The sequence below is a fragment of the Tasmannia lanceolata genome, unplaced genomic scaffold (genome assembly GCF_043159265.1).
Source record: "Tasmannia lanceolata isolate RefF3 unplaced genomic scaffold, GAP_Taslan_0.1 ptg000002l, whole genome shotgun sequence".
NCBI lineage: Eukaryota > Viridiplantae > Streptophyta > Magnoliopsida > Canellales > Winteraceae > Tasmannia > Tasmannia lanceolata.
The window spans coordinates 16,826,478-16,840,230 of record NW_027518679.1 but is presented as its reverse complement, the minus strand read 5'-3'; the positions used below and the strand labels follow the sequence as shown (position 1 = coordinate 16,840,230).

General features: G+C 38.1%; 1 protein-coding gene across 1 annotated transcript; it reads left to right on the top strand.

Annotated features, from left to right (window-relative positions):
- The first annotated feature begins 2,687 nt into the window (after positions 1 to 2,687).
- On the top strand, positions 2,688 to 5,950 carry LOC143888647 (uncharacterized). Its single transcript, XM_077393084.1, has 4 exons — positions 2,688 to 4,344; positions 4,431 to 4,561; positions 4,647 to 4,722; positions 4,797 to 5,950. Exons 1-4 carry the CDS (start codon positions 2,688 to 2,690, stop codon positions 5,948 to 5,950), a joined length of 3,018 nt encoding a protein of 1,005 aa, XP_077249199.1.
- The last annotated feature ends 7,803 nt before the right edge of the window (positions 5,951 to 13,753 follow it).

Below are 13,753 nucleotides of genomic sequence, written 5' to 3'. Positions count from 1 at the left end.
GGTGAGGTCTAATGAGCACTCTATTTAGAATATAGCAAACTGTGTGAACGGCTTCCGCCCAAAAAATTTTAGGAACATTGTGCTCATTCAGCATAGTTCTACCCATTTCAATAAGTGATCTATTTTTCCTTTCAACTACCCCATTTTGTTGGGGAGTTCTTGGAGCCGAGAAATTGTGTTTGATTCTATTTTCTTTACAAAAGGTATCAAAGTCAATGTTCTCAAACTCGATTCCATGATCACTCCTTATCTCATTTACGAAAACCCCTTGTTCATTTTGAATTCTTTTGCACAAGTTAACAAACTTTTTGAAGGTTTCATCTTTACTAGTTAAAAATAACACCCAAGTGAATCTAGAATAATCATCAACAATCACATACACATATCTACTTCCACCTCTACTTCGAGTCTTCACGGGACCAAATAGGTCCATGTGAAGAAGTTGTAATGGATAAGATGTAGATATCATACTTATGGGTTTGAAAGAGTCTTTAGTATGTTTTTCATGTATGTAAGCACTACAAACTTTATCTTTAACATACTTGAGCTTAGGTAGCTCTCTCACAAGGTTCTTAGATGACAATCTTGAGATCAAATCCATATGAGCATGACCAAGTCTTATATGCCATAACCAAGGGTTATCTTCCATGGTGGAGAGACATTGGATGTTTTGATTCTCAAGGTCCTCTAAGGCCAATGAATACATGTTATCATCTTTATATGCAACAAATTCTACTTCATTATTCTTAGCATTCAAAATCTTGCATCTATCTTTTTCAAAAAGAATTTTGTACCCAAGATCACATAGTTGACTAATGCTTATCAAAGTAAAGGAAACACCATCAACAAGCAAGACATGTTCAACTTTAATATCTTTAATTTTAATGGTACCTTCACCCATGGTTTTAAATTTCGGCCGAAATTCGAAATTTCGGCCGAAATGTTTCGGTTTCGGTGGACACCGAAACCGAAAGAACATTGAATCGGAAAAATACTTTATGTCGCCGAAATTTCGGCCGAAATTACCGAAATTTCCGAAATTGCCGAAATTTCCGAAATTTTGGTGGGAAATTGGAATTGCATCGAAATTTGGGGGAATTTCCTGCAAATTCCGTGCAGTGCACCCACATGGTTTCTCTGAGAAAGGCAGAAAAAGGGGTCTGAAGCCCATGTGCAAAGCCATGTGCAAAGCCAAAAAAAGCTCAAAAAATGAGATTGAATGGAATCTTACAGGAATAATCTTCCCTATAAGAAACAAGGTTGTCATCTTCTTTTCCATCATGCAAAATTTCTTCAATTTGTAGCCGCTTGCTTCCTCTCCTCTTCCGATTTCAACTTTCAAGAAAGGTAAGCTTTTAGGGTTTTTTTTCTTCTCTCTGGTTTCAAACCATTGCAAGTTAAAAAAAAGGAAGACAGATTCTCTGTATTGACTTTTGATGAGAAGTTAAAATTTATAAAGTGGCCTCATTTTTACATGGGACAGTCCCCTAACCTGTATTTATCACTTATATTTTACACTAGAGGGGGCTGTGCCAAGTAAAAAAGAGGACCCTAACATGTATTTTTCACTTATCTTTTACACTAGAGGGGGCTATGCCAAGTAAAAAAGAGGACCAGGAAATGAAAACCCATTTTTGTTTGGGAAATGTTATCAGCACTACTGTATTTTGATGAGGGGACTCCTCACTTAATTAAAACTTAAAAGTACGGTATGGTGATCCAAACCGTTCATTACATGGGTCATAGCCAAAATAGGTTGCGTCCCAAAAATCATTTCCATTGGTTGATCCTGACCCTCCGATCTGAATGTTAGAGGGTTTCCCTAACCCCTGTAGATCGGAGGCTTTCTGTAACCCCTTATTTTTTTTAAGATTTTGTTTTTGTTTAGGAATTTGCTAGCCACCTTCTCTAGGCCACTTTTCCGCTTGTAGCACATCCTTTTGTGCAAAGATTTGGCAGAAGTAGATTTGTGCAAAGGTGGCTAGCAAAAAAATAATATGAAAAGAAATAGTAATCATTACCGATTTTTGCAAAGATTTGACAAAAGTAGTAAGTTTTAAATGGAAAATTACGAAAAAAGGAAGGAAAGTAGGAAAATTATGAAAAAAATACCTAAAGGCTGTTCTAACATATGACAATTACGGGAAAAAAAGTCAAAATAAATATTTTGCAGGAAATGATATGTTCACCCCCCCTGCGGTACACATTAGCACCACTGTTGGCGTGTATTTTTCACTTATCTTTTACACTAGAGGAGGCTGTGCCAAGTAAAAAAGAGGACCAGGAAATGAAAACCCATTTTTGTTTGGGAAATGTTATCAGCACTACTGTATTTTGATGAGGGGACTCCTCACTTAATTAAAACTTAAAAGTACGGTATGGTGATCCAAACCGTTCATTACATGGGTCACAGCCAAAATGTTGTCCAATTAATGATAAAAGGACAGATGAGTTTGTGCAAATATCAAAGCATGGTTATGCTGTTAACATATCCCACAACCATATGTTGATAATTTCACTAACCCATCTTGTATTTTAGTATGTAAAGTGCTGTCAAAGTTAGTTTTTTTTTAATTTAAAACGATAATATCAAGTTAGCATCTTTCATGTGTAAAAAAGTAGGAACATTCTAAACAACATACTCTTTGGCAGATTTTTTCAAGCTGTAAGCCTGTAACTAATTCACCATGCCACGTCATGGTCGAGATGAGGATGAAGTTGCAGACATTGGTTGGCAATATGGGCGGCCTGATGGCGGCAGCACACAAAAGGTTATATGCAATTTTTGTGGGAAGAAAATAGGCGGTGGAGGTATCACAAGATTGAAACATCACTTGATAGGTAAAGGGGGAGATGTGACAGCATGCCTATCTTGCCCTAGAGAGGCCAAGGAGATCATTTCAAAGTCCGTACAGGAGTCGAAAATGGATAAACAAAACAGAGAGAAGAGAAGAGCAGAGTTCATTGATGCTGTGGCGGGAGACTACGGTGGAAATGACAACGACGACGACGATATTGCATACCCATCTGATATAGAGACATACATACAAAAGATGCAGTATAAGCGTGCATTGAGAGAGTCCAGGAATGATGAGGACGAGAGGAGGCAGATGAGCCATCTTGCCTCTACCAGGCCGAAATTTGGCCCATCCATACATGAGGGGGGTGGCGGTAGTTCAAAGGGAGAAAGGCCGAAGCAGACGACCTTGACACGTGGGGTTAGCTTAAGGGATCCAGCAAGCATGGACCCGGCTCTATATAGAAAAGGAAAACAGAGAAGTATTAAAAACATGTGGGGGAATGCAAAGGAAGTTGTAGAGCGGGCATATGTAAAATTCGCCTTCCACAACGCCATCCCAGCAAATTCTGCAAATAGCCCATATTTGCAGCACTTTGTAGACGTAGCTGGTCAGTATGGGACAGGTGTGAAAGCCCCCACCTCATATGAAATTATGAACAAATATTTGCCCATGGAGGTTAAAGAACTGAAGGAGTACATCAATGGGTTGAAGAACAAGTGGCCCGAATATGGAGTAACAATAATGTCTGATGGTTGGACTGGTCCCATGAGACAGTCGATCATCAATTTTATGGTATACTGTGACGGTAAGACCGTCTTCCTAAAGAGTATTGAGGCATCTGACGTTGTGAAAGATTATAAGTTCATCTACAAGCATATGGCCGATGTAATAAAAGTGGTTGGGAGGGAGAATGTTGTTCAAATTGTCACTGACAATGGGAGCAACTACAAGAAAGCTGGACAGAAGATTATGTCGAAGTATCAAATATCCTGGACTCCTTGTGCAGCGCACTGTATAGACCTTATGTTGAAAGACATTGGAAAAAAGAAGACGGTGAAGAAGGTAGTTGATGAGGCTAGATCAGTGACTAATTTCTTATACAACCACGGGTATATATTGTCCATCATGAGGAACATGTGTGGAGGAGATTTGGTACGCCCTGGGCTTACTAGGTTTGCCACAAACTACATTGCTCTCCAGAGTATGCTAGACAAGAAGGTTGGGTTAAAGCAGTTATTCTCATCCAATGAGTGGAATGAGTACAAGGAGAGCAGGAGTGTAGCTGGAAAGAGGGCTGAGGAGATCGTCGGTAAACCAAGCTTTTGGGATCAGTGCAGAACTGTAGTTGGTATATTGGAGCCCATTGTAAAGGTATTGAGGATGCTTGATGGGGACAAAAAACCTACTATGGGTTCTTTGTATCACGCCATTAGATTGATGAAGGAGGCAATAAAAGCAGTTGCTCCCCGATCCTATCAAGGCTATCATACCATCATCGATAATAGATGGACAAATATGCTCCTCCATCCACTTCATTCGGCTGGTATGATCAAAACAGACAACACCAACATAGTCTTATTATCTCTTATGTCGTGATTTATGATATAGTAATGAATTATTTCTTATTAGCATATTATCTCAATCCAAAGTACCAATACACCCAGCAACTTGCTACTCGCGCTGATCTCATTGAAGATTTACAGATTGTAGTCGCCAAGTTGGAACCGGATGCGAGTGCAGAAGCCACTGCTTTAGGAGAGGTAAACATTGCATTATTTCACTATAAATAGATGAGTATATATTGTAATTTTTAACTAATAGCTATTATTGTTAATTCTATTGTAGATCAAGATGTTTAGGGATGCACTTGGATCCTTTGGACGTCCAGCTGGCATAGCTGGACGACATAAGACACTACCAGGTATAAGCTAAAGCTAGTTAAGTTATTAGTTGTTGATTGAGCAACCAATTAATTAATCTGTTGTTATTTTGCAGCTGAGTGGTGGGTGTTATATGGGGGAAATGCTCCGAACCTGAGAAAGATAGCCATAAAAGTGTTATCTCAGACAGCGTCTTCTTCAGGTTGTGAGAGAAATTGGAGCACTTTCAACCTCATCCACTCTAAAAGGAGGAATAGGCTTGGACATGAAAACTTGCAGAAGCTCGTATATGTCCACTATAACACACGATTGAGGATGAAACACACCTCTATAGAAGAAAACCTGGAGGACTACACCGATCCAATTGATCTCACAGACATCTTCTGTGAAAATGATGAGGATGACCCTCTCTATGAGTGGGTGAAGGAGGTTGGAGAGCCAGTGCTAGATGCACCGGGTGGTAGACCGAATCCTATAATCGCTGAACAGATGCAAGACGATGATGATACATTGCCGCCGGATACAGAGGGCCTCGCTCAACCCATTGGCGTTCCAATACAGGGTACTAGTGACGATGATTTGTCCATAGACTCTCCATCGGATGATGATACAGGTGGGAATGCCGCTGGTGGTGGGGGCAGTGTGGGAGGTGCTAGAACTTCTGGTGGTGGGGGTAGTGTGGGAGGTGATGAACCTTATAGGCCACTTAGCCCATTCACAGCGGAGTTGAGGTTTGACCACGTTACACAAGATGAGGATCACGGTGCACGATCCCAACCAAGGCAAAGACAAGTATTCCAACGACGATGGAAGTATCATCCCACTGATGAAGAAGATGACTCCTTACATGCGCATTCTCGTTATGGAGTTGATAGTTTGACAGACACATTCGAGAGTTTGAGCGTTGAAGGTGGGATTCCACAGAGTTATGGTTATGGACCGATCGATGCATCTTTCGAGAGTGGATGGGGTTCGACTGCTTCTTATGGGTATGGCTATGGCCATGAGTATGGGTATGGGATGTCATATGATTCACATGCACATGGCGAGGCATCATCTTCGTTCGAAGCAGCACCGATAGCGCTTGTCCCTACTATGGCGTACCCACGTGTGGGATTGTTGATGCAAGTTGAGCCATATGTCTATCAGTATTATGTCCAGCAATACCAACAGTCATACGTCCTTCACATGTCCTGGCAAGAGTACTACTTATTCATTGAAAACCAGATTCGCCAGCAGATGCATCGTGCCCATCATGACCAAGTTTGAGAAAGGGATGATGGATTCGAACCGCCTCGTAACTCAATGTGGTATTGACATCGAGTTGGACTCCTTAGATGGGTGGTTGCCGATTCTACTGTGTTTACATTATGCTTTGTTACATTGTATTTCTTTACTTTATGTTTAGAATTCACTTTATGATTCAAGACATGAGTGATAGCACGAAATTGCCCTGAAAATTGGAATATATGTGCCCCTGTTTTTACCTGGGACAGCTCCATATAGTGTATATGAGTAGCCATAAATACACTAGAGGGGGCTATTCCAAGTAAAACAAGGGCTGCATATATCACTTACCTTGTTTTTTTGGAAGTGACTGACAGATAATTAATTGGAAAACCATCTTTGGTGTAGCTTTATACATGTGGCAGTGATAGTTTCGAGGGTTGTCTTTATTTTTTGCAAGTAGAGAGCAAAAGGTGAAAGTGACACTCTATAAGAATCATAGGAAATCTTCTTCCTGCCACATGTCACAGCAATGATGTATTTCACTGTTGGCTTTTTCTCGTAAACACAACAAAAAGTAAGTTGGTGACATTAGCAGTTGTAGACACCCCATTTTGACTAAGCCCTAAATCTTCCCGGCTCGTGCCAAATCCATCCGAATCTTAGCTTTAAGGTCCCAAACTTCGCTCTAAGCCTGATTAAGGCCTTATTTTAATCTCTGCAAAATTTCATCGAGATCGGGACTCGTTTGCCCAGCAATCGGGCTGAGAGGGTGTGTGTAGTGTAAATAGGGGGTGGCCCACCAGGATCTTCATTTTACCCTAAAAACCTTGTATTTAGGGAAAATTTCAGTTATCCAGAGACCCTAGGTGCCCATGAATACATTTTTAGAAGCCTTAGGACTTCAGAAAAGCCCTTGCAAAATTCTAGAAAAATCTGACAAAAAAATTCGGAAAAGACAAGCTGAGTTTGTGTGGCTATCAATGGCAGAGGGGGTGAATTAGCCATTCGAATTCGCACATATGTGCGCTTATCAAGTGGGGGTGCCAATATCAGCACCCAGAAAAACTATAAATAGCCATTTAAGCTGATTTCTAACAAAAAAGATTAGTTTTTCCTAATTTTTAGAGAGAGAAGCTCTGAGGTGAGAGAAAGTAGATCTCGCCGGAAACCCATCTTTTCCGATCATTTTCTCCGATTTGCTCCGGTAATACCCCGATCGCCGGTCTGTCATTTCATCTTCACCATTGATCCTTATTGTCAAACCTAGATCCAAACCCTAGGATACTCCTCTTCACTGGCGAGAATCTGACCGAATTTCAGCAAACTCTCGGCTATAACTTTGTTTTGTTTTTTTGTTTTTTCTTTCTCTCTTTCTTCTTCAATTGCTTCTATTCATGTTCTTAGAGCCTTGATCCATTTCATTTCCCCATTAGAAACCCTAACTTCCTTTTAAATTTCGGATCTAAACTAGTCTATTGCTATATTCCTTCGAAATCTTAGATCTGCATGTACAAGGCAAAGATCTAAATAATCTTCATTCTTCTCAAGCAATTTTTACAATTTCTGGAAAGTTCTTGTGTTAGCAGAAAATTTCATTGGAGTTTGGAGTCATCAGTAACATTTATTCATAAAAATCAAGAAAAACAAGAAGAATAATATGAGTTGATAAAGATTTGCAAGTGATTTGGAAATTTGTGATGAAGCTTTAGTCGACAGCAGCTCAGTTTGGAAATTTTCATCATTCATTCGGCTTGTATAAGAGGTAGGTTCTTCGAAACAGATGAAAATATTTTTTGTATAGTTTATTGATTGATTTTTTTTAGGCTGGATGCTTCTATTATAAACCTTGGGTTTGATTATTAACTGTGGAAATAATAAATTGTATAGAGTAGCTTTAATAGTTCTAAAGGACACTTGTGGAAAGAAGAATGGATGAGATATAGGAGAAATGATGTTTTGATCTAAAGATTTCGTTTATTTGATTGCTTAAATATTATTTGAGGTTTTTGAAGAAAATATTGGCAATACATATGGATAAAAAAATATATATATATATTACTAGATGATTGTTCAATTTCTAAGATTTTTCTTGTTAAGTTCTTCGAAAAATTGATCATGTACCTGAGTGTTCAAATACATGCTTGCTATCTTCATAATCCTGGTATCTAAGTCTTTTGTTATATTAATTTCCAAAGATAATAAATCTTCATTTTGTTTTGGTTAAAATTTTGATTTAGAACATATACTATGAGATATGGATAGGATAGAGCTTAACTACCAAATGTGTGTGTGGTAATGTCATGAATGTTGAGGCATAATTATTATTTTTTTAAGTGCTCATTCATTTCACAGTTATAACTTTCCACAAACATATTCTGCTAATATGTTCGTAGACTTCATTCTGGCATTTGACAGTTACCATTTCATTATTGTATAGTTGCATTTACCATTTCAGCTCATATGTTGTGTTAATAGTGTAGCTCATGTGTTTGCCACTTGGAACATTATCAGGTACATTTTTTTTCATTTCAATTTAGCATTGTAACACTCTTTCATTTCAAGTATATATAGTTCCCATCTTTTGTTGGGATTGACAGCAGCCCTTATATGGTCCTTTGAACAAGGAAATGACCATGGCTGATGTTTTATGAATGTATGCCCTCCACTTTCTATCCAAAAACAGCCTTTGTTTTAACCCTTGTTGAATCAGTTTATTATGTGATAGTTTAGTTCAATGAATCAGTTCCCTGTTTGCACATATTTTGTTTACAGATCATCCCAAATTTTTTACAATATTGGTTCATTATTCAGTATAGTTTTTGTGTAATGCTAATCTATAATTAAGCTCATTGTCTTCTACACATAAATCCATCCCATAATTTGATATTTGTTTTGCCATAAATCCGCTTCGGTTTTGTACAAATCTGTCACAGTTTTAATTTGTTTTTGCACATAAAGGTTGCCCAGAAATCTATATCAGATTTGCATATGAAATCTGTTCATTAATCTATTTCATTTTACACTAAAATTTACCTCAATTTTGTACCGAAACATTTCCAATTTTTGCATAGTTAGTTCCTATTGAAACAGCCCTCAATTTTTTACAATACTTAATTGATGTTTCATTTATGGTGTGTTTCATAACTACGACTTTGGACTAAGATAGAGAGCATATAATGGTTGTCCATCAAATGTATAGTTACTATCACTACTTGTTATATATTCTGCAATTGAGATTATTATTTTTTTTAGTTAAGGTAAAAGGCACATGATTATTACCCTGTAACGCATAGCCACTGTATTTTGGCATATAAATCAGCCCTCTGATTGGCTTATAAGCTATTCACTGTTTGGTATAAAAATCTGTTTGAAATCAGCTCTCTGATTGGCTTACAAAATGTTCACTGCTTAGTATAAAAATCTGTTTAAAATCAACCCTTTGATTGGCTTATAAATTGTTCACTGTTTGGTATAAAAATCTGTTTGAAATTAACCCTCTGTTCAACTTATAAGTTGTCCACTGTTTTGGCACATAATCTATTCCTGTTTGACACATAATCCTTCTCATGTTTCAGCTTATTACTATCACACAAATATGTTCATATTCCAGCCCATAATTTCTACACATATATGTACATATTAGCCCAGTTTTGTATGCAAACTGTTTATGAATTGTGTTTCATTCCCTGCATATTTCCATGCATGTAACAACTCAGTTTTGCACAAATTTTGTACGAATTCTGTTCATGAAGTTGGTCTAGTGTTTGCATAAATTTCTTTTTTTTTCTCTCCATGCTATTACCCCTGTTTAGCACAGATTGGAGCCTATGTTGTTACCCTTGTTTGGCATGGATTTTGATTCATAAAGCTGCCTTACTTAGCACAGATTTTTTTAGCCCAAATATTAAGTTCAGAATATGAAATTTTTTTTTAGCTATAGAGAAATTCATTTTAGAAATTTGTTGATTCATATATCTAAAGCTATTTTGGTAAAAATGGGACCTATTCATGTTTTAAAATGTTCTAGATAACTTGTTCATTTGGAAAATCATATTGTACCCATTCTCTAAATGATTCATATTTTCTTATGTCATCAAGCGATTTGAAATTAGCAATGCCTAATCGATATTCATTGTTTTCTATACTCTATATTTGTGATTCGATTCGGTTAAAAGTATAGAAATGATGTTCATTACTTCATGCAAATGTTGCTCATCAATGTTTAGTTTATCAGACATATATAGATATTTGTATCCCTTTCATTAAAAGGGCGATGAAGGCGATAGCCTAAGCCCACCTTTAGAGAGATTTATTGGATTATGATAATACCCTCTCCCCTCTTCTTTCCTCTTATTTAATTTTGAGATTAGAGTCTGAAGATAAATGGATTGTTCAGGTGAGATTATATCAAAGTTCATTATACTCATTCCTTTTTTATTTAAATAAATTGTTAAATAGGAAGAAGGAAATCAGATGACTACTCTATTCGATGTTATCGACATGAGTACTGTCTGATTTCAAGGCGGGATGTGGAAATATTATCATGTGTATTATGATATCAGATGATTACTTTAGCATCATCTGATTTCATCCCCATATTGGGGTGGTGTTTGTGGTTGGGCATAGAAGTGTTTGATATTGTTTTCTTTTACTTTATTAGGCTATCCAGCGGCTGGTCTGGACTAATTAATGTTGTTTACCATTTTATGATTGCTATTTTATTAAAAATTCTTCTTTGCTTAACACTTGATTTATTTTTATAAGAATAGAATGGAATTTGCGATTATCTGGTAGCCTCTTCTTCTTTTTTTTTGATAGACTAACACAGTCTTATAGATTTCTGTTAAATTTCTTTAGATATTAGAGTTCCCTCTCGCTGAAAGGGCGATGAAGGCGCTAGCCCAAGCCCATCTCTAGGGGACTTGCTCAGTCCAAATAGCATTCTATTTTCTCAAAAGACTTGCCTAGTCTTTTAGATCCAAATCTTTGGAGACAGGCACTGTCTCATTAATGAATCAACCTGAGTTAACCTCTAGAAGACTATCTCTAGTCTCATAGGTCTTAAATCCTCTTTGTGTATCATTTGGTTTTGGGAGAACACCCTACTCGGCTTGGCTTCATACCCCTATCCTATATGGGTATCTGGTTGCACATTTGTTGCACCCTAGGGCTAGGTAGCTGTCCGGCCCGGCTGGATGTTTTACCTTTGCTAAATATGCACAAGGTCTTCCCTTATTACTTGTGAGTTTTATCTCAGCTTGATAGTCTCACTAGCACCCTTCTTTATCTCTTTTTCTTTTAGGAGACAAGCTGTGTCTCATTAGCATCTCCTTCTTAAGAATCCTATTTTCAGAGTCAGTCCTTAGCCTAGGAGTCTGTCCTTAGCTAGAGAGTCTGTTTTTCTTTCAGGAGTCAGTCCTATCATCATAGGGGTTAGGATTTATCCAACCTCTCATCAAATCTTGTGTTTTTTCTATCCGCTCTTGCAAGGTATAGGATGCTGTCCAACCCTTGTAGAGCTGTGTTTCTGTTCTTTTCCCCCGCAAAGCATAGGATGCTGTCCAACCTTTGCGGGATATCAGGAGTCTGTCTTTCCCTTATGATGATAGGATTTGTCTCCCTTGAAAAAAAAAAAAAAAACACTTAAAAACATCAAAAACATCTAAAACACCAAAAAACTCAAAAATCTTGAGTCATTAGGAGAGTAGTTAGGATTTCTGTTTCGAACTACGTTGGCTTGATCCTCTTTCACGAGGTACGTAGTGCAGCTTGAGATTCTTATCTCAGGTCCAGCCAAACCTTTGTAAATAAATCATTTACCCATTTTAAGAAAAAATACCAAAAATCTTCAAAACCTTGTTTTCAACAAAATCTTCCTCTAGAGTTAGGAGTTTGTCCTAGTTAAAGAGTTTTAGAGTTTTGAGTTTGTCTTTGATGTGTTGTGTGGTTTGTTTGTGTTTGTGTTAGAGTTAGGAGTTTGTCTTAGAGTTATAGGAGCGCCTCCGTCCAGTCAGTTGGCGATTCATATCGCCGAATGATGATTAAGTCTTGGATACGCTAGTGATCCCATTGTTTCCCTTAGGGCGTACAGCCTAGCTACACATAGATTATAGGAACCACCTGCATTAGCTTAGGGCTAACCTGCATTTAGTTAAGGCATATAGGGTGTCCTAAAATCTACAATCCATTGAAATTTAAATAATCACATAAGAAGCTTTAAGAACTAGTCCGGTCTTTTAGATCGAGTCTAGGATAGAAGTCTAGATGTCTTAGGCATCATAGCTTAGAATAGGTGCGAAGAACTACGTTGCCTTGATTCTCGTGGAGGCGGGGATACGTAGGCTTCTTTGGATGAACATCAGATCATCTAAAGACTCGGGCCTAGGTATAGATTAGAGTCTTAGGGTTGTATAGTATCGAGTCATTTTTCTATGTTTTGCAGTATTTTCTTACTTTATTGCGCAGACCTTATACTTTTTTGGTGTGTCGTGCATGTGTTCGTTCATCAGAACTTAGACACCCATTAGGCATGTCACTTATAACCTAGTTATGCTTAGGTGACACATGTTTCTTTTATGTTATCTTGTGTGCCTTTGATTTCATCTCCGAGACATGCATGATTAGATAGACGTCTTCTCGGAGATATTCATTCCCATTCCATATGATTTTCACCCAAAGCCCTTCAAAATTATTAAGTAAATGGCATAAGAGACCAGGTGTTTGCACTTGGGCGGATGAGGTGCTCTTTAGACCTTCCGAATTCGTAACCAGGCACGAACCTTATTTTATATCTCTGGTTATCCGTTGCAACAGAGCATAGTATGGGATCCAGGGCCCATTTGCCTTTTTCCTTGGATGGCGACTTTTCTTTGTTTAAGGTACGCCTCGAATCTGGGCTAGTCCCCGAATCGAGAGGTATCTCACCTTTGTATCGCCACTCATGCTGTGAGGGGCACTTCTTTCGAGAGTTCCTTGGTAGAGCTCTCCATTCACGTGGATGATCCTGAGACTGACTCGCGTGGGGGCACACGTCCTCCACCGCCGCGCCTCTCTCAGATCGGGGTCCACAGGCTGGCGACTCTGCTGGGGAGTTCTTGGAACATTGCCTAACTCTGTTAAAATGCCATTTGTTATTAATTTTGAAGAATTTTGAGCTAAAATCATTATAAATGGGAATTTAATCGCTTAGAATCCAGGGGCACCAGATAGGTGTTTAAAACAAGGGATTCACACATTGCACAGCATACATCATTTTTGTTCTTCATTTTCTTTTATTGATTTTCTTATTATTGGCTCCACGGGATAGATATAATGCGTGCCTCATGGGATATCACTATCCAGATGGTGCTGTTGTATCTATTACCAAGCTATGCGCCAGTGCTGCAGTCGTAAACACTCGGTGTACTTGTGTTTACAGCAGCCGGTGAGCAATGAAGCATACTGTATATAACACTCGGTGTACTTGTGTTATATACTTAAAGTATGGATCATATGCATAGTACCTGATTGAGTCCGGAGCTCTACTTTCATTTTACATATATTATGTACATGGATATATATGTTGATTTAGTAAAACCCAATTAGGATCTGCATGTGCTTATATATATATTGCATTCATATAAGGACGAACATGTGTTGCTCACACATGTTGGAGCTTAGATTTAGGAGCCATGTCCTATTTCTTAGATTATTGTAGCTCACCTTATGTGACTACATCGCAGTCCTAATACACTCACATGCCTGTCTTGAGTCAAGCTTCTTGACTCTATGGAATCATATTTAGGGTTGGTGCCCCTGGTTAGGATATATATGTATATATCTATATTTTGATTATCAGATTAG

What these genes read in the sequence shown, in the direction of transcription:
- LOC143888647 (XM_077393084.1), top strand. Translation starts at nt 2,688, where the DNA reads ATGCCACGTCATGGTCGAGATGAGGATGAAGTTGCAGACATTGGTTGG. An exon ending in CCATCCACTTCATTCGGCTG is followed by an intron (nt 4,345 to 4,430) that starts GTATGATCAAAA and finishes ATTTCTTATTAG; the next exon opens with CATATTATCTCAATCCAAAG. An exon ending in ACGACATAAGACACTACCAG is followed by an intron (nt 4,723 to 4,796) that starts GTATAAGCTAAA and finishes GTTATTTTGCAG; the next exon opens with CTGAGTGGTGGGTGTTATAT.